This window comes from Candoia aspera, chromosome 13, assembly GCF_035149785.1.
Source record: "Candoia aspera isolate rCanAsp1 chromosome 13, rCanAsp1.hap2, whole genome shotgun sequence".
NCBI classification, from domain to species: domain Eukaryota; kingdom Metazoa; phylum Chordata; class Lepidosauria; order Squamata; family Boidae; genus Candoia; species Candoia aspera.
In genome coordinates this window covers 22,326,801-22,346,977 of record NC_086165.1, presented here as the reverse complement: position 1 = coordinate 22,346,977, position 20,177 = coordinate 22,326,801, and the positions used below count along the sequence as shown (strand labels likewise).

At 42.6% G+C, this 20,177-nt stretch overlaps 1 protein-coding gene across 1 annotated transcript in view; it reads right to left on the bottom strand.

Moving 5' to 3' along the window:
- SPG11 (SPG11 vesicle trafficking associated, spatacsin) overlaps window positions 1-20,177 on the bottom strand; it is a 63,156-nt gene that overhangs the window by 27,977 nt on the left and 15,002 nt on the right. The window contains exons 5-19 of the mRNA XM_063313935.1: window positions 12,695-12,832; window positions 12,113-12,555; window positions 11,766-11,911; window positions 10,818-10,950; window positions 10,398-10,553; window positions 7,832-8,010; window positions 5,668-5,844; window positions 5,228-5,299; window positions 4,757-4,884; window positions 4,284-4,459; window positions 3,095-3,293; window positions 2,753-2,956; window positions 2,151-2,257; window positions 919-1,064; window positions 516-668 (exon numbers count right to left, since the gene is read on the bottom strand). Of these exons, the coding sequence (XP_063170005.1) occupies window positions 516-668; window positions 919-1,064; window positions 2,151-2,257; window positions 2,753-2,956; window positions 3,095-3,293; window positions 4,284-4,459; window positions 4,757-4,884; window positions 5,228-5,299; window positions 5,668-5,844; window positions 7,832-8,010; window positions 10,398-10,553; window positions 10,818-10,950; window positions 11,766-11,911; window positions 12,113-12,555; window positions 12,695-12,832 (2,557 nt within the window). The remainder of the gene's footprint in view (window positions 1-515; window positions 669-918; window positions 1,065-2,150; window positions 2,258-2,752; window positions 2,957-3,094; window positions 3,294-4,283; window positions 4,460-4,756; window positions 4,885-5,227; window positions 5,300-5,667; window positions 5,845-7,831; window positions 8,011-10,397; window positions 10,554-10,817; window positions 10,951-11,765; window positions 11,912-12,112; window positions 12,556-12,694; window positions 12,833-20,177) is intronic.

The window sequence follows — 20,177 nt, the reverse complement described above, 5'->3', positions numbered from 1 at the left end:
ACTAAAGCAACGGTGACCGGTATCTAAAGAACCCAGTGCAGGTTTCAGGTTTGCCCAAACTTTGCTGCTATAAACAGTGCAGGTCCCACCAGGAGTGGGGTACCATCAAAGGGGCTGGAAAGCCATCAAATAATTGTGGGGAAGCACAGAGGGAAGGAGGCAGGGCCAAATGGAAACCATCCAGGCATGAGGATGCATCAGCAAGCCGCTGGCGTCCCTAGGTGGATCACAGGAATGATCTGAAGTAGGCACCATCTGGGGGTGCCTAAGAATTGCCCCCTCAGCTTTCTCCTGAGACTGCCTGCTTGTGGAATTGCAGGGTTGGGATGGAACCAAAGTTTGCGCTGCTTCCAGGATGGCCCCAAAGCGGGCTCTGCCTTAGAGGCTACTCCAGCATCCTGCATGGGGGGAGACTTCCATTTCCACTGCAGCTCTCTTTCCAGGGATGTCTGGCCTGCCTGAACTAGATTTGTCCGCTACAGTGTCCCACATTTCCTGGTGGCATCAAATCCTACCTGAACGAGGTGGTAGAGAGAAAGATCAGAAGGTAAGATTCCATGAGGCGTGATCTGAGGGAAGAGGGCAGCTCTAAGCTTGGGGTAAGGAGCAAGTGCCATCCTGAAGAGCTGGGCATCCACTTTCTCTCTTCCATCTCCCTTCTGAACAATCTACAATAGAAAAAGCATCTAAATCTACTTGCAAAAGTGATTTACTGGCACACCATATTCCACTCTTTTGAGGCAGCCCAATGGCTGTCCTTCCTGTTTTTCCAGTGAGGGGCCAGGCCAACATCGCCGACTTGTGGTCAGGATGCGGGTCATTGGTTGAGGTAGGTCTTCAGGCCCTCCCCTCTTTCTGATGCTTCTAGCCCTTTACAGAGGAGCAGACCTGCTTGCAAGCCTCCTGCACCTGGCATACCTGGTCGATACCTCCCCTGGCGAACATGGTGGTAGCGAGGGCAAGAAGGGTTCGTCCCTCCAGCAGCATGGTGCTCACGCTGGCCTGGTTGCTGGGAATCAAGATCTGGGCATTTGCTAGGCTAGCCTGAAAAATCATTTTTGCATCTGGGGCAGGAGAGCAGGGAGTGAAGAGGTGAAACAAACGGAGCATTATCCACAAGAGAATTCCATACGAAACAGACACAGCACAGTCAACAAGGTAACCAGAACTGGTTTTAAAATAGCTGCTTTAAACACACACACACAATTCTAGTATGTATTTCTAAAGGTCCCATCCATGACACAAGCCATTTTCCTGCCTCTCAAAGGTCTTGTCTACAGAGAAGTGCAAAAGCGTGGGTCAGATCTGTGTGCAAATGAGTCCCACAGAGGGTCTGCCAACTCCAAGCACCCCCCACTCATTCACGGCAAAGAGAGGAGGCACCTGGAACTTCTGGGGCTGACCAGGGCAAGCTCATCCGGCTGTCCTTCGGACAGCACCACAGGCAGCCCACCCCAAACCCCCTCTCCGCTCCCAGAGCTGCCCCCCCATTGTAATTTTAAATCTGACAGAAGAGAAAAATTATTAATCACAGAGGAAAAAAACACATTAATTATATTTTATTTCCATTTAGATTTCCCTTTTGGAAAAAGAGAGACTAGTCCACTCCCTCACAGAATCTGGTGATCTCTTGGATTGTAGCCTGTAAGACTGAAGCATGTAAGTTTGGACATTCTGTCCTGACTCTGCTACTTTTCTGAAGTGCAGCCCACTGGCCAGCCACTCAAGAGTGAAATACAGACCTTGGCCTGAGAAAGGGCCACAGGGCTTACTTATAGCTTTACATGTCAAAATCAGTTTGATCCAGAAACCAAGGAGAGTTGAAAATATCACCAAATCACAAGGGAGACTTGATTCCCTGAACCCCAAGCCTGTTCTATTCTGGACTACTGCGGCTTTCAAATCCATTTCAAAAGCAGGTCAAGATGGCAGACAATCCAAGAGGTCACTGGAGACTGTGAGAGAGCGGACAGGCCTCTCGTTCTCCGAAAAGGAAAGCCATCGGCACGTCAGGCGAAGCTAGTGACGTCTTTCTGCCCGTAATGACCAAACAGCACTAGGAAGTAAGGCCAGAGAGCGCAACAGCTCCTGAAATACCTGCAGTGATTTCCCACAAACCTTGGTCTAGACGAGGCAAAGACAGTGCCTACCTCCAGGGTTGTTGGCAATGTCCCGACACTGCACTAAAAATTCAAACCAAGGGTCTGCTTCACGCAGCTCTTTATCATTCAAAATGGGACAATCTGAAGAAAATAAACTGAAAAATAAAAAAAACAACATTTCACAGAATTATAAGGACAGAGCAAGCACTCTCTCTCCTGCCCAGATATGAGCCAATCAATCAGCTTGGCTCAACAATCAGCTGCACTGTGAGAAAATCGTCCTGCCTCCTGACCGCACTATGGCAGGAGGAGACTGGAGGGGAAGGACCTTCTTGGGGCAGGGGGTGGGGGGCTGCCTGTTCCCACAATCCCACCAGAAAAACCCTCTCGTCTCCTCAAGTCAAGGCTCCGGCTGCCAAGCACAAAGCAAAACCTGCTTCTCCCACAAAGCATAATGAGGACCATGGCAGAAAGGACAGACATCAGGGAAAAAACATTAGGTCTAGTTTGTAAGCAATATAATTGGAATTATTTTTAATACTTGAGCAGCTTCTGAAGGGCCACCATTCACAGAATCTGCCGCTCCTGTCACTGCTATCTGTATTCCCCAAATGCCTCTGCAGAAACCATTTACGGCCGTGCCTACCTACCAATAGTAATCCAAATAGGTGTAGAGAAGATGATCCAGCCCCCGTTGTAAGCAATAAAGGATAAAGCACGTGTGAAAATCTAAGCCGCCCACAGACATATAGTCCAGAACAGGGTGGGGGTCCTGCATCACTCCTCCAGCACAAGCCAGTCTTTGCAGAAGGCCTTCAAAGTCTTCTAGTTCTGCTGGCACAAAAGTCCCACTTCTGTCAAGAAAAAGCAAAGCAACGGTTTCATGCAGAAATAGCAGTGATCTTTCCAAAACTGCTAAGCAGCCTTTTCTTTTAAAAGAGTATTTGGAAAGCTGGATGGAAATTGACAAATCAGATGGCAAAGGCTTATACCTAGCTAGGATGTCCAACACTTCATTTCGCAAGTAATGGCTGCATAATGTACTTTGTCCAATGGCTTCTAAAGGGAGCGGCGGCCAGTTTGCAACGTTGTCTTGTGGCTGAGATGCAGCAATCCACGAACTAATATTTACCCAATCATGCCAAGACGATAAATACATCCAGAGGACCTCAGGATTACAGAACTTAAATTCTAATTTTTAAAGAAATTAATACATATAGTTAAGTGCAAACACTGGGTAGACACTAGGAGCTATGCATACATCTAAGGTGACCTTCCTCAAGTTGGGTGCCTTCCAGATAGGTGGCATTTCACGCCCCGAATCCCCTGGCCAACATGACCATTGCAGAGGATACTCAAGCTGATGTCTACATGTCTGGAGGATGATGGTGTAGCTGTTGCTATTAGTGGGAAATGAACTAGCAGAGGACCCCCGGCCAATTTGCTCCTCCTGGGCCAACCTGCTACTCCCTGTTCCTGCATCCCATCTGCTGCTGAGAGAAAGCAGTTGGAGACTTCCCTGTGCCTCACATCTCTCTTTTTTGGCCAGATGCCCCCAATATTCTTGCCCCTGCTGTGCAGCTCCAGGAGATTTCTGGGACAGATCTTTATTTTTACAGATTCTAAAAATGTGCTGAGTTTTCTTCTGTCCTTCATTATGCTTTTATATGGCTATGCTCTGACCGTTGCAAGACTCTCCAAAGTGAAATAAATGCACTGATAAGGCGAGTTATATTTTCTAAAACAAATTTCCAGAAAACAAGCTTCCAGGAAGCTAAAAGGTGTGTGGTTGCACGCACGTTGATCTGAAACAAATTGGAAAACATATTTTCCTTATTCAACCTTTTTCTTCGCTTTCCCATCAAAACGTCCACAGTGATGAAAGTCTTACTCCTGCTCCCTATATATGAGGGGGCAACTTGAGGACTGTTCTAAGCCCTCTCTTAGAAAGGAAAATTCAGGTAGATTTCTGAAATGGGCTGCAAGGTCTTAATGGGCCTATTTTGCTCCTAACCCCACAAAAATGCCACAAGGTGGCCCTGCCCACTTGGGGGTGGGTCTGAGGGGCACCAATAAGGGAAGGGGAGTCTCCATGCAAGCCACAAGCTGCCCACCCTTGAAGGAGCCCAGTGTTCCAAGAAGCCACAGTTCCACACTCCCGTAACAGCAAATACTTGCCACCTTCCTGAGATCTCACAGGGAGAAGAATCCTTTCTCGTGCAGGTGGATTCCACCACTGACCCCAGTTTAGCATTACTCTGTGCTCCCTGTTATGAATTCTGTCTTGACTGCAATTCAAAAAGGCATCCAAAACAGCAACATCGATACAGCCTGGTTCTTTTCTCCAAGATCTAGAACTGATAACCAAGCATTTCCTTGAAACCAGCGTATTTACTCTTTCCAAAACTTGTTACAAAAACATGATCATTCAACACCAACAACAAATGAACCCAAATTCAACAGCAAATACTCCTCAGATTCACCCCAGATTTATAGCCAACAGCCCACTGATCTCACTTTTCCCACACCATAAAAAGTTCCTTGGTGGAAAAGGCAAGACACAACAGTGGCTCCTTTTCCTCTGGCGCACATGCCGGGTGTTCGGCTCGCCCCAGAGGTGTCCTCTGCCTGTGGCTGAGCTGGAGATGCATTACCTGCAACTGGCTGCCCTCCTTTCCTTTCTCTGGAAGGGTCCCAAATAGACACATTCTACCTGATCCACAAAGCCGATCGTTTCCTTCTCAGCTTCAGAAAGAACATCTTCCTCTTGCAGCATGTTCACCTTCAGAGTCAAAACAAAACAGAAACAGTCTGTTTCTTCTCCATCCACAAGACGCACATTTTCAAGTTTCTTTTAAATCAAACTTCAGACATGGCAAGGAATAAAGGGACAGCATTATAAGTGGGCAAAACCATGGAAGTGCGGCAGGTTCCTTTCATAAGCTCAGAAAAGGATGTCCCTGCAGCTGAATTTCCACTTCAGCTACTAATGCCAGAATCCATTTATATTGACCATTTCTGAGATTCGGGTAAAAATGAACAATCTGAGGCGGCTGGCAGAATACATCAGGAAAAACACAATTAACTGAAATCATTTTGTGTAGAAAGATTCTCACTAAACTTACCAAAAAGTCCCGGACATGGTAATCTGTTGTGTAGAAACATATTTTGTGCAGTTGCTGCTTCACACTGAGGCCCTACCAAAGGAAAAAGAAATTCTCCTGCAGGAAAGTTTGCAAAGAACGTACATAAGGAAAAGTCCTGGCATAGTTCTCTGTACTGGCTTGAAAGGTGCTATATTTGCAAAGGATCTGAGGCTTGGCTATGGCTTCCTAAGTGCATGTTGTGAATAAACAGTGGCTCAAGGAGGCAGAAATGTCCCTCAGGGTTATGGGTCATCCTCTCCCACTTTAAGCCTAGCACAGAGAAACATTGGAGGAATAATTGTTTTAACCTATAATTTTGCTCAGGATGTGAAGAAACAAAATCCATGTACATGAAAATACTCTGGAGCAAAGATTTCAGATGGAGCCCTGTGCGGGGGGGGGGGTAAAGTATTACTCACCATGTTTCTTAAAAGTTCAGAAGCTTCATTTATGTCATCCTTCAAGAGGCTTTTGTAAGCCATCTCCAGACCTATTTGGGTCAGCTGCCTGAGATTCTGGGCAGGGTTGCATGTCAGACGGAAAAAGGTTTGTGCCTCTGGCAGTCTGTTGCTTAAAAGGGCTTCAGTAACAGCTTGCTGGAAAATTAAAACAATGAGCAATTTCAAGAGCTGTCTTAGGAGATCCCACCCTGAATTTCATATTCTTTCTTGGAAGGTTAAGGAGAGCCAAGGGAAATGGGGGGTGAAGTAGAAGAGGAATGTTAGGTCAAAGCATAGGGGCACAAATCCAACTGAAGGTGAGAACTCCATCATTACAACTTCAAAAGAGCTGATCAGGGTAATGTTCTATTAAGTCCAGAGGTGGGCAACATTTTGGCTGAGTGATCACATTCGGTGGGGGGATGGTGTTCCACAAAGCATGGGAGATACTAGCCAATCAGATAGTCAAGTTAAGCCACCACATAGAGCTTAAAAGACCCAAAAGTATTCCTACAAAGACCACAAGCCCATATCTTATTATTCAGCAGCTAAAAAGCTCTGAATCCACAGAGGCTATTGAACCAATCTATTAAAGGGAAGCCATTAACTGACCTCTCCTCTATAAAACTGCTGCCACCATTTTTAAAAATCCTTAAGCTGATGATCATAAAGACATCACCTGACAGTAACTTCCATGAACCTTTGGCTAAAACTCAAGCATTATCCCCAAGGTTTAGTACCACTCATTTTTCAAGATTACTTCCAATCCTCTTGGTTAAAGGACATTGAATTTAGCCTCGCAAAGCTAGGATTTTCTACAGATTCAATTCTTAGGATGGATTACAAACAGGCAAAATTGACCCTGAAGCAAAGGATAAAGGATATAGAGAGACAAATGGACTTACAGAAGGCCCCTCATTTCCTATCTTCAGAGCATAATAAATATATTGTCAATACCGCTAACTACCTTTCCCAACTTGAAATTCCTAGCCAGCGGAAAGCTTTCTCCCTAGCTCGAAGCCATGCACTCCCTTCTGCAGTCTTGGAAGGCAGATACAAAAAAATCCCAATAGCTGCAAGGCGGTGCCCTTGTAACAATGGAGAGATAGAAACTACAGACCACGTCCTTCTCCATTGTCCTTTTTATAAGAGAGCTCAGGAGTAAACTAATATTACCTTTGATTAGTAAATGCCCTAGATGGAAAGACATAGATTGTATGCAAATGTTACTTATAGCTGAATATCCAACTGTCACGGCGCAAGTTGCCAGATTCTGCGCAGCTGCTATAAAGATACATCAGATTATAATTGGAAAAATGTAGTAATGTATCCCTTGTAATAACGTTGTGGTCTATATAACACATTTTATATATGATATTTTACTCTGTTTATCACTCCTTTTAATATTTTACATATATTTTTATAAATACTTATACCTGATAGAATATTAGTCATGATAATGCAAATTAATAAGATTGTTTTTAAACTTGATTAAGGGGCTCACTTACATTGTGATCCAAATGCATTTTAACACTTAATTGGAACTTGTAAACTCAAATTTAAAATTATTTTAATTTAGATGGCTCATATTTTATGGCTAATGGCTAATGTGCGTATTTTTACAGAATTATATCTTGTACTGGTCAGTGACCATAATAAAATTGAATTGAATTGATTCAGGTGTGTGTAGAAAGCACTTCCCTTTGCCCCTTGGCCATCCATTTCAGACATCTCTCCAAGTTTAGTACTGCAGGAGGAGGAGGATGACCCAGCCTGTGAATCCAGAGGCCTTCTGGCATGCTTTTCCAGCTTAATTATATCCTTTTATGAAACAATGACATTTGTACATGTGTATTGCAGATTTACCAGCAGTACCTTTCCAATATGAACCAGAATTTTTTCATAGCTATATCACACACACACACACACACACACACAGCTCTCTTGCTAAAATAATTACATCCCAACTTCGCTCCTTCACACTGAAATCAATTACTTTCAAGTGCTGAACCTAGACTAGGCTATGTAAGTGGCTCCAATTTGCTATGTGTAAGTGTAGGAAGGAAATTGTTTAATAACTTGAGATTCATGGGTGAAATTTGTGCAGCTATATATTCTGATATTCACACTATATTCTGCTTACCTCTGTATCAAATTTTTCCCACATCTGGCTTTGCTCCACTGGGAGTAGGTTAGCTTCAGAATCCCAGGGCTGACCTATGACACCGGATGGCTGATGAGGGAACCTTATCATAAATGTCCTAAGTTTAGTGATGTAGCTGGTGAAAATGTCAGCACACTGGAGCATATTTTCATCCAATTCTGTGAAGAGCATCAGGAAGAAAATCAAGTAAAGCTAACAAAAAGGTTGCCTGGGGAGACCGGTCTAGTGGTTAAGGCAATGGGCTAGAAACCAGGAGACTGTGAGTTCTAGTCCCGCCTTAGGCATGAAAGCCGGCTGGGTGACCCTGGGCCAGTCCCTCTCTCTCAGCTCAAGAGCCAATCAGGCGTGGTAGGAGAGTTCTAGTCCCGCCTTAGGCATGAAAGCCGGCTGGGTGACCCTGGGCCAGTCCCTCTCTCTCAGCTCAAGAGCCAATCAGGCGTGGTAGGAGAGTTCTAGTCCCGCCTTAGGCATGAAAGCCGGCTGGGTGACCCTGGGCCAGTCCCTCTCTCTCAGCCCAAGAGCCAATCAGGCGTGGTAGGAGAGTTCTAGTCCCGCCTTAGGCATGAAAGCCAGCTGGGTGCCCTTGGGCCAGTCCCTCTCTCTCAGCTCAAGAGCCAATCAGGCGTGGTAGGAGAGTTCTAGTCCCGCCTTAGGCATGAAAGCCGGCTGGGTGACCCTGGGCCAGTCCCTCTCTCTCAGCTCAAGAGCCAATCAGGCGTGGTAGGAGAGTTCTAGTCCCGCCTTAGGCATGAAAGCCAGCTGGGTGCCCTTGGGCCAGTCCCTCTCTCTCAGCCCAAGAGCCAATCAGGCGTGGTAGGAGAGTTCTAGTCCCGCCTTAGGCATGAAAGCCGGCTGGGTGACCCTGGGCCAGTCCCTCTCTCTCAGCCCAACCACCTCATAGGATTATTGTTGAGGGGCAAATAGGAGGAAGGAGGAGTATTAGGTCTGTTCCCTGCTTTGAGTTATTTATAAAAGTAATAAAGGTGGGATAGAAAATAATAAAATAATAAAATAAATAAAATAAAATAAAATAAAATAAAATAAAATAAAATAAAATAAAATAAAATAAAATAAAATAAAATAAAATAAAGGCTGCACAGTTATCCACCACAGCAACTGCAAAGCCACCCCTCCACTCTGTTTGAATTGAGAAGACACACAGGAAGAACGCTGGACGTGGGCTGCCGGTGGCCTTAGTCAGACGGGATGGGATATTGCAGACAGAGGAAGGCACCACAGAGTTGGGCCAATGAAATGCTCCCTAGATCCTTGTCCATCTTGGCTGGTAACAGCCAGTAGAGAAGATTGCTCTGCATGGCTACAGGAAGCATTTAATGCAAGGGAATAATGCCCACTCCTTGGAAAGTGGGGTAGTATGCTCTCTTTGCAGAGGCTGTCCAGGGACCCTGAGGTTTCAGATAACCACTGTCCTGCAGCAACTTCCCATTTTGGGGAAAGGTGCTACAGGAGGTGATACCTGGCTAACTACATATGTATTTGAAAGAAACTAATCTGAATTCTTTTCAGTCTGGCTTCAGGCCTAGTTCTAACACTGAAGCAGTCTTATTGATCTTGACTGATGGCCCTACAAGGAGAGAGGGAAAGCTGCAGGACTGATTCTACCAGATTTCTCAACAACCCTTCATCCCAGTGATCCTAAGATACTTGTGAAGCCCTTGGGAACTGGGCACATTACACTAGGCTAGTTCATCCCTATCTTTAGGATCACCGCTTGAGTATCAGAGGAGGAATTACTGTTCATCCTATGAAGTTTGGGCTATACGATCCCTCAGCGTTCCATTCTTTCTCCCTGTTCTTAGTACCAACATGAACGTTCTGGGGGAAATCATCTAGAGTCTAGCCATGGTTATTCACCCAGACAGTGGCTGCATGAAGTAACTCTAGAAGCCAAAGGCATTTTATTTTTTTGAGCAGGCTTTTAAAAAAGCATTTAATATTATTTTATTGAACTCTGTATAGACTTGATAGCATAGCTGCAGGTTTTTAACACTGTTTTTGTGTGCTACTCTGAACTTTCTTTGGTATGCAAAGAAAATGGATAACAACAATAACAACTCTTAAAAAAACATTTTTTCCAAATATTAAAACAGGAACAAGTGGCCTTTTCAAGTGGTTGGCACTATCACACTAATTTATACAATGTCACAGGAATCCATCCATCTATTTTAGAGAACTGAAATATAAAAACTTTTAATAAATTATACATGGCTGAAATCTGGGGAAATCATGGTGATCCTGCAAGATTTCAGCCAGCCAGCCTGCCAGCCAGTAAAATGTTGTAACAAAGTGGGAGTTAGTGGACACCGTCTAATGGTATAGCAGGTACTGTATTGCAAACCCTCATAATATACCTTTAGCCACTTAATACGCACCTACTCATTAAGGGTGAACCTGCATGCTGCCCTATTTTTCACGTTCTTCTTCTGATAATTCAAGGAACACAAAATTTGTAAATAAACCCATTCAGGAAACAGAAATTCTGTTGTTCAATTCAAGTAAAATAGACACATAAAACTGACCCTACCTTCCCTGTGGATAAAAATCTCACGGAGTTGTCTGTTAAGAAAGGATAAGGTGAGGTTCAGCAGCTGCTCAGAGAAGTGCTTGCTCTGGGTTTCCACATCATTTTCTTGAATTGCCTTACAAAGTAAATCCAGTGCTGGCCTCAATTCTTCGACACCTGTAGGAGAAGGTGGTGAACCCAAGAAACACTTTAAGAAATGCACAAGGTTGCATTTGTCTTCAGTGTGATGTCAAGATACACTGTATGCAATCCATTACATTAGGCATTCTGAGAACCTACGGACAACTGATCCCCAGGTATCTGTCCTGAGCACCTTCTAGTGATTTCGCCTCTGCATTCGGTGCAGTCTGCGTAGCATTCACTCATGTGACACTTCATGTCTGCTACATTTCATAAAATGTCAGTGCGAACATTACTCACTCTTCAAGTAAAAATCTGACACGATATTTGCAGGCTGATCTTGTATGGAGCATGCTGCAGATAGACTGAAAAGGTTCTCTTTATTCTTTAGGAAAAAATCCACAGTGTCCAGCTGCCTGTTCTCTAAACCAGCCTAAATATTAAAAAAAAAAACAATAATTATTGTATACAGAGAACCACCATCCATACTTTGATCCCTCTTAATCAGCACCTGGCCTGAGTGTCCAACTGAGGCATGGATTGAACCTCTCAACTCTTGAGCTCTCTTCTCAGAGGTCTGGCTGTCACAATACCAAGACAAATCTTTGTCAAATTACACAGGAATTTTTTCTTGAGGGGTAGAGCACTCCTCTGCTTACAAACTCCTTAACATGAATATGCTAGGTAACATATTTATTCTGTAAAGAATAAAATATTTAAGTAGGCAAGCCAACAAAATGGGTGCTAGAATTATTTCAATGTTATTTATAATTTACTCTTACATAGACTTGTAACTATCACTGACTTGTAACCAAAGAGTAGCCAATACTTCTTGGCAATCTGGAGCGAAAGAACCTGTGGTTTATGCAAGACTCGGGCTTCTTTACAGGTTATAAACGACTGGGAGGAAAGAGAAGGTAGGCTATTCACCTAATATGCAGATGACACTAAAATACAAATCGTAATAATTAAAAAAAGAACACAATGATCTTCACAAGATGAAGAATTGTGATGGATAACCAAGTCTATTTCTTGTCCTGTTAGCAGAAGATATTGAGTCTCCACTGGATAAGTACCAGTACCATTTAAATTAGAGCAAAAAGTGTGGGGAATCAATCTTTCTACTACAGAATGGATGACCAAAACCTCACAGCTTCACAAGCACCAGGGAAATAGTTGAAGTATCCAGATATAATGCTGCTACTCCCAATACTGGAAACGAGGAAGGTCCCACACTTCTTTGTTTACCTCTAAGGCATGTACAGGAATAGAACACCTTCCCCATCTATTGAGGCGGCAAAGAGAATCTACAGTGCTGGCATTTCCATAGATGATCAGTCTATTCAAGAATTCCTCTTGTGTAAAGCCAAACAGGAACAAGAAGAGGCCAGTCTCTAAGGATTATCACAAAAGAGAGAAGTTATTTTCATGCCATCTTATTCCTTGTCTACAGAAAACATGTTCCAGCAGACTTGAACACAGCACCCACACAATCATTTTCAGTGATGTCAATACATAGTAGACAAAGCAACTTCTGCTTTGAAAGGTTTCTAGACAAAAAATCTTTATTTGAAATTAAAACTAAAGATGCTCACCTGAAAGGATGAGCCATAGTGATTCCTCTCTGGTATATTCCACAAAAAAGGAATTTTTGCCCACGTAAGACTGTATGATGTCCTGAGTCACAAAATCCCACAAAACAAGAGTTAGTCCTTCACTTTCACTTGAGACAGTGAACAGCCCATTAAAACCTGTCACATATTTACAATCAAGTTTCACACACTCTTCTAGGTCACCTAAATATATATTCTTCCATTGTCTGTCTCTAGTGCTTTTATCATCTTTCCTTCTGGAGCTTGAAAGGACAAATGCAACATCTTGAAAGAGGGAGGCTCCAGAAGTTTCCGAAGTCTTAGAGTTAAGAGGTTCTAAATGCAGAAGATACTGATACCAAGGCAACTCAACATCAGTATGCAAATTTGGAAAATGATTATGTGTGTGTGTATCATACAAAGATATTAAGTGTGTCATCCAGGATCTGGAAAAAAGGGAAAAAAATATTATCAAAATTTTCAGCAATACGTGAAATGAAAATGTAAGAATTGCACTCTTCAATGAAACAATTCCTTTTCTCTCACTGTCACTATAAAAGTACAAGAGTCATTTTGCAAACCAACCTGTCCGTCTGGAATGAAGGTTGCAAGAACTTCATGCTGTAATTTGAACTTCTGAGGTCATGTTCATCTGTCCCCTCCAACTGCTGTATAGGAAGATTCTTAAAGCTTTGCTTGCAAAATAAATGGTCTGGATATTCTCTGGGAAAAAAGGGGTATTATAAATAAGGCAAGTTCCCTTTTACTTCTCAAACCTCAATAAGACTTAATCTGACAACTTATATCCATAAAAATATTACAAAACACACTGATTCAAAAAAACAAAATGGGGGGGAATAAAAATATGATTCAACAGCAAATTTAACCAATTCAGATCACATAAAAGTGCTTTGGAGGGACCTGAACAGCCGAAGGTCATGACCGAAGAAACAAACTGAGGGAGCAGATGGGCGTTTGCCAGTACAGTTGCAGGGACTTCCTGACAAGCTTCCCAGCCATGGGGACAATGAACACTTGAGTCTGAGAATAAGAGACCAACTCTTTTTACAGATGAAACTTTAAAAAATAAGTGAAGATAAATTGGCAGGAGTCTGCAGTTATGACTTGTCAACTTTATGGCATGAAGGTCTTTATGTATGATTAATGATCAGCAAAACTACAAAAACATATTCACAACAAAACAATGTTCAGTCATCATCCATTGCTTTGTTTTCATCTCAACTACACACTATTTGGCTGCCACGCAGGATGAAATGTTCATGTTTGAAAGTAGTAGCTTGACATAAAACTCATCCATTCTGCCACGGTGTACAAGGGGCAAAATGTAACTCTTCCAGAGATCCCTATAGAAAGTATAGTAAAATAGAATATATTGAATTCTTTCCGTTTCCCCAGATTCACACAGGCAAGCACACTCAACCAATGCATTTTAGAGTATCTACCCTGCAAAAGTGCAAAAGGAGAATATTATGCCTAGCCCTAAAAAATCATTTTCTCAATTTGGGGACAGTGAGCATTTTTAGATAATTTGCAGGTTTTCAAGTAAATATTGATGCTTCTGTTCTGCCTGAAAACCACCATGTAAATCTGTACAGTCAGTGCAAATCTGCGGAGAGCCTCGAAGGACTGAGGCAGTGAGCAGCCAGGCTTCATCTGAGGATGAAGAGTTATCAGATCAAATGGACAATTACCTATCGCAATAACTGGCAGAGGAAACAACTTCTCATAAGGAAGAGAATCAAGCGAGCGAACTAGCAGATGAACGTGACTCCCAGGAGCAGAGACAGAAGGTATCTGAATCAGTTTTCAAATTCCCAGAAAACAAACAGGCTTTGAGCCTTCAGGGATGGAGAAAAAGACTGTGCAGACAGAAGACAGAACAGGGGCAGAAGAGATGCATCTGCATTCTGCCAGAACACAAAAGGGATGGCTATAGTAGCTGTGGTCGATAAGTACAAGGAATCAAAACAAACGTGTGCTGACTTCACACGGTGCAAAGTGTGATGCCTGCAAGAATCCAGGACCAGAGATGCAACAGAACGATTTCCAAGATTTCTCTAAGTCCACCGAAAACTATCCTTTCCAACGATACTGCGAAGAACAGCTATAACTGTATTATGAGAAACTCTGAAATGCTCAAGAACTTGGGACGTTGCACTGGCCGTCTCATCCAGCCTTCCAAGTTCACGGGAGAGGACTGAAAACAGAAAGTATGCTGCAAGTGAATGGAAGGATGAATGAAGGGAAATTAGAATGATTTGGGGTCTAGAAAAATTAAGGACGTTGAAGGGCTAGCTTTGAGAAGACTGAGGGGGCATATGATACAACGTTTTCGATACCTGAAAGGATGTAATGCAGAAGTTCAAGAAAAGGCTCCTCGTTGTTCTAGAATGCAGGACATCGGATACAAATGAGTACACAAGGGCTGTACAAATGTCACAGAGATTGTAATTTTTCAGTATATCATTAATTAATTGTAAATAACTGAATATATTGTTTTAAAACCTTGAAAATTGTTATTCAGCTCTAAGCAAAGCAAAAATATCAGGAACCATAATTAGCAAAGTATATATCACAAAATGAAACTGGCAACTGCGATAAATTCTGTCCATGCTACTAAAAGTCTATTGTAATTTGATAGTTCCATAAAATTAAAATATAGTCTGTGCTGAGAGAAGCCGAATTTTGGATGTGGTACAAATATTGAACTGTAGTCTAAGAATAGTTTCCAATCTGAATTAAATTGTCAGAATTACTTTTGCGATGAGGGTTATTCGAGACATTGCAGCATCCTCCCACGACTTAGTGAACCGTTCTTCCGCTGAAGGGGTCCAATAAAAGGCTTGCAGCAGTTAGCATATACAACGCTAGCTCAGTATTCTTTGTGGGAATATATGGTTTAGTGAAGTTCAGTAAAAAATACTAAATTTTTTACTAAATAAGAGATGTTATTTTCATCACAGGAGACTGGAATGCTAAGGTGGGCAGTCAAATGACACCTGGAATTACAGATAAGCATGGCCTGGGAGAACAAAATAAAGCAGGACATAGGCTGATAGAATTTTGCCAAGACAACTCACTCTGCATAACAAACATTCCCTTCCAACAACCTAAGAGACGGCTTTATACATGGACTTCACCAGATGGACAACACCGAAATCAGATTGATTACATCCTTTGCAGCCAAAGGTGGCGCACATCTATACAGTCGGTAAAAACAAGACCTGGAGCTGACTGTAGTTCAGATCACGAACTTCTTCTTGCACAATTTAGGATCAGACTAAAGAGATTAGGGAAGACCCACAGATCAGCTAGATATGAGCTCACTAATATTCCTAAGGAATATGCAGTGGAGGTGAAGAATAGATTTAAGGGACTGGACTTAGTAGATAGGGTCCTGGAAGAACTATGGACAGAAGTTCGCAACATTGTTCAGGAGGCGGCAACAAAATACATCCCAAAGAAAGAGAAAACCAAGAAGGCAAAATGGCTGTCTGCTGAGACACTAGAAGTAGCCCAAGAAAGAAGGAAAGCAAAAGGCAACAGTGATAGGGGGAGATATGCCCAATTAAATGCAAAATTCCAGAGGTTAGCCAGAAGAGAAAAGGAATTATTTTTAAACAAGCAATGCGCGGAAGTGGAAGAAGACAATAGAATAGGAAGGACAAGAGACCTCTTCCAGGAAATTAGAAACACTGGAGGTAAATTCCAGGCAAAAATGGGTATGATCAAAAACAAAGATGGCAAGGGCCTAACAGAAGAAGAAGAGATCAAAAAATGGTGGCAAGAATATACGGAAGACCTGTATAGGAAGGATAACAATATCGGGGATAGCTTTGACGGTGTGGTCAGTGAGCTAGAGCCAGACATCCTGAAGAGTGAGGTTGAATGGGCCTTAAGAAGCATTGCTAATAACAAGGCAGCAGGAGACGACGGCATCCCAGCTGAACTGTTCAAAATCTTGCAAGATGATGCTGTCAAGGTGATGCATGCCATATGCCAGCAAACTTGGAAAACACAAGAATGGCCATCAGATTGGAAAAAATCAACTTACATCCCCATACCAAAAAAGGGAAACACTAAAGAATGTTCAAACTATCGAACAGTGGCACTCATTTCACATGCCAGTAAGGTAATGCTCAAGATCCTGCAAGGTAGACTTCAGCAATTCATGGAGCGAGAATTGTCAGATGTACAAGCTGGGTTTAGAAAAGGCAGAGGAACTAGGGACCAAATTGAAAACATCCACTGGATAATGGAAAAAGCCAGGGAGTTTCAGAAAAACATCTATTTCTGTTTTATTGACTATTCTAAAGCCTTTGACTGTGTGGACCATAACAAATTGTGGCAAGTTCTTAGTGGTATGGGGATACCAAGTCATCTTGTCTGCCTCCTGAGGAATCTGTATAACGACCAAGTAGCAACAGTAAGAACAGACCACGGAACAACGGACTGGTTTAAGATTGGGAAAGGAGTATGGCAGGGCTGTATACTCTCACCCTACCTATTCAACTTGTACGAAGAACACATCATGCAACATGCTGGGCTTGAGGAATCCAAGGCTGGAATTAAAATCGCTGGAGGAAACATTAACAATCTCAGATATGCAGATGATACAACTTTGATGGCTGAAAGTGAAGAGGAACTGAGGAGCCTTATGATGAAGGTGAAAGAAGAAAGTGCAAAAGCTGGCTTGCAGCTAAACCTCAAAAAAACCAAGATTATGGCAACCAGCTTGATTGATAACTGGCAAATAGAGGGAGAAAATGTAGAAGCAGTGAAAGACTTTGTATTCCTAGGTGCAAAGATTACTGCAGATGCTGACTGCAGTCAGGAAATCAGAAGACGCTTAATCTTTGGGAGAAGAGCAATGACAAATCTCGATAAAATAGTTAAGAGCAGAGACATCACACTGACAACAAAGGTCCGCATAGTTAAAGCAATGGTGTTCCCCGTAGTAACATATGGCTGCGAGAGCTGGACCATAAGGAAGGCTGAGAGAAGGAAGATCGATGCTTTTGAACTGTGGTGTTGGAGGAAAATTCTGAGAGTGCCTTGGACTGCAAGAAGATCCAACCAGTCCATCCTCCAGGAAATAAAGCCAGACTGCTCACTTGAGGGAATGATATTAAAGGCAAAACTGAAATACTTTGGCCACATAATGAGAAGACAGGACACCCTGGAGAAGGTGCTGATGCTAGGGAGAGTGGAGGGCAAAAGGAAGAGGGGCCGACCAAGGGCAAGGTGGATGGATGACATTCTAGAGGTGACGGACTCGTCCCTGGGGGAGCTGGGGGTGTTGACGACCGACAGGAAGCTCTGGCGTGGGCTGGTCCATGAAGTCACGAAGAGTCGGAAGCGACTGAACGAATAAACAACAAAAGTAAAAAATACTGCAAGTTGAAATGGGGGAATTCAGTTTTTAAGATGTTTCATTCTAGTATGAATCATTTTCCAAAATGGTTGAGATTTACAACAGTGCCACCAGACATGAAAGAATGATCCGACCTGGTTGCATTTCCAGCAATTGTTAGAAAAAATGAACTGTCCATTTTAGCATTCAGGACTGGGGTTTACACACAAAGATAAAACATTTCTCACCAGTTTCCTCCAATTATAATGTTCTGCGTTTAATGTTCTTCTTCCATTTAAATTTTCACTGTTGTATTTTTATTACAGTATCTCAATTCTGCATCCATTTATTTATACAATCACTGACTTGTTTGGTTTCTGGGTCAGACTTTACTAGTAATTCATTAATAAGGTCTAGGAAATGCTCTGAGCTACGTATTATAAGGTTTTCAAATTCAATCAAATCTCTATGTATCTTGTTTCTGTTTTCTTGTTTCTCCTTGTTTCTGCAATTCTTTTATACCGTATATACTCACGGATAAGCTGAGAATATTCGGTGCCAAAATGCAGCTACAGTTGGATTAAACTTATCTGCAGATGGGCTATTCTTTGAGTATATATTGTAATACTTTTTTAAAGTCCTTTTATATACTTGTGTATAAGCCCATTCACGGATGAGCAGACTCTTGAATTTTTAGCCAATATACCATGAAAAATGCAGGTCAGCTTGACCACAGATGGACTTATACATGAGGATAAATGGTACTATGCTACTTCTTTGAAGATACTGAAAGCAGTCAGGTGGACTAAGCCATTGGAAAGTACTGCCACCCATATCTCTGAAGGCAAAGACCTGGGACACAATCTCAGATAATGAGTAATAGGACGATCTTCACACAGAACATACTGCATGAACTAAGTCTGAAGAAAACTGGAAGTCGTTGAAGACTGAACCACATTAATGTTACATGCTTTGTAATGTAATCTACAAATACTGTTCTGGCATCACATGCAATTTCTGGATTCTTTTCAAGAGTAGACCTGCATAGAATGCATTGCAGAACTGAAATTTAAATGAGACTAAGGCAGTTGTGACAGTGACCAAACCTGCTTTTTCTAGAAAAAAATACGATCTATCATCAACAGGCTTTGGCTGATTATGTCCCATCAAGCTGGTATTAACTCTTAGCAGCCACACAGATAGATCTTCTCCAGGATCTGTCCCTAACTCTCCCAATGGTTGCACCCGTCCAATGGGTGTGCCCTTGCAGTGGTGCACCCATTGCTGCTGTGTCCATCCACTGCGCTAGTTGTTCTCCTCTTCTCTTTCCTTCCACCATTCCCAGCATTGCAGACTTCTCCAGTGAGATAAGCATTTGCATAACGGGTCAGAAGTAGAATAACTTGAGTCTGGTCATTTGCGCCTTGAATGAGAAACCTGGACTTATTTGACCAACAAAATCAAAGGGTTTGCTTTTAATATAATTTTTATTGAAGACATTTTTAACAAGATAAAAACAATACAATAAAATATTAGAAAAGAAACAAAGAAAATAAGGAAGAACAGTAAATAAGTAAGAAATGAGAGCCAGTTTGGTGTAGTGGTTAAGGCATCAGGCTAGAAACCGGGAGGCTGTGAGTTCTAGTCCTGTCTTAGGCACAAAGCCAGCTGGGTGACCTTGGGCCAGTCACTCTCTCTCAGCCCTAGGAAGAAGACAAGGGCAAGCTACTTCTGAAAAACCTTGCCAAGAAAACTGCAAGGACTTGTCCAGGCAACCTCCGAGAATCAGACATGACTGAACAGATTAAAATATAAAATAAATATGAAGGAAATAGAAATAGAAAGGAAAGGATTATAAAGAAGTGACACAAGTTCATTTTTATCTTTTTACAGCAAAAAGTCCATAAGGGGTTTCCAGTCACTGATAAATGTATTTGTTGATCTTTCTCTAATCACACAAGTTAATTTTGCCATCTCTGCTAGTTGTTTCATCTTCATTAACCATTCCTCCACTGTGGGTATTTCAGAATCTTTCCATTTTGCACATATAATAGTTTTGCAGCAGTAATCATATATAAAAATAATCTTCCATGGCTCTTTTCTAATTGACTGTCCATTAATCCCAGCAAGAAAAGTTCTGATTAAATTTGAATGAATGATATGGGGGGCATGAATGGTAGCTTGTAAAGGTTGGTGGCGGCGGCGTGGGTTTCCCTTTGGCACTGAGAGTGAAGGCTGAAGTGCCTCAAGGGAATCAGTTACCCCTCCCCTAGATGGATGGATGTAGGAATGACATGTGGGGATCCCCTATCTTAGGAGACAGTAGGTATGGGGTAGAGGGTGCTGGGGCCTCAGGGAGTGTGGGGCGGATCAGAATGTTATGGTGGTGATGAGCATGGAAGGGAAGGTATGGCGGGAGACGAGGGGCATTCTAGCCCCTGGAACTCAACCCCATTTCCTGGACAGCAGGCCTGCAGAGGCCCTGGCTTTCAGCTGCTGCTGCTAAACACCAGGTCAGCCTGTAATAAAGCCTCCCTCATCTGTGACTTAATCATAGATGAAAAGGCTGACCTGGCTTGTATTACCAAGACCTGGCTAGGTCTGGAAGGGGGTGTTCCCCTCTTGGAAATGTGCCCAGGTGGGTTCTGGTGTGGCACGAGCTAAGACTCCAGGGCAGGGTAGGGGTATGGTGGT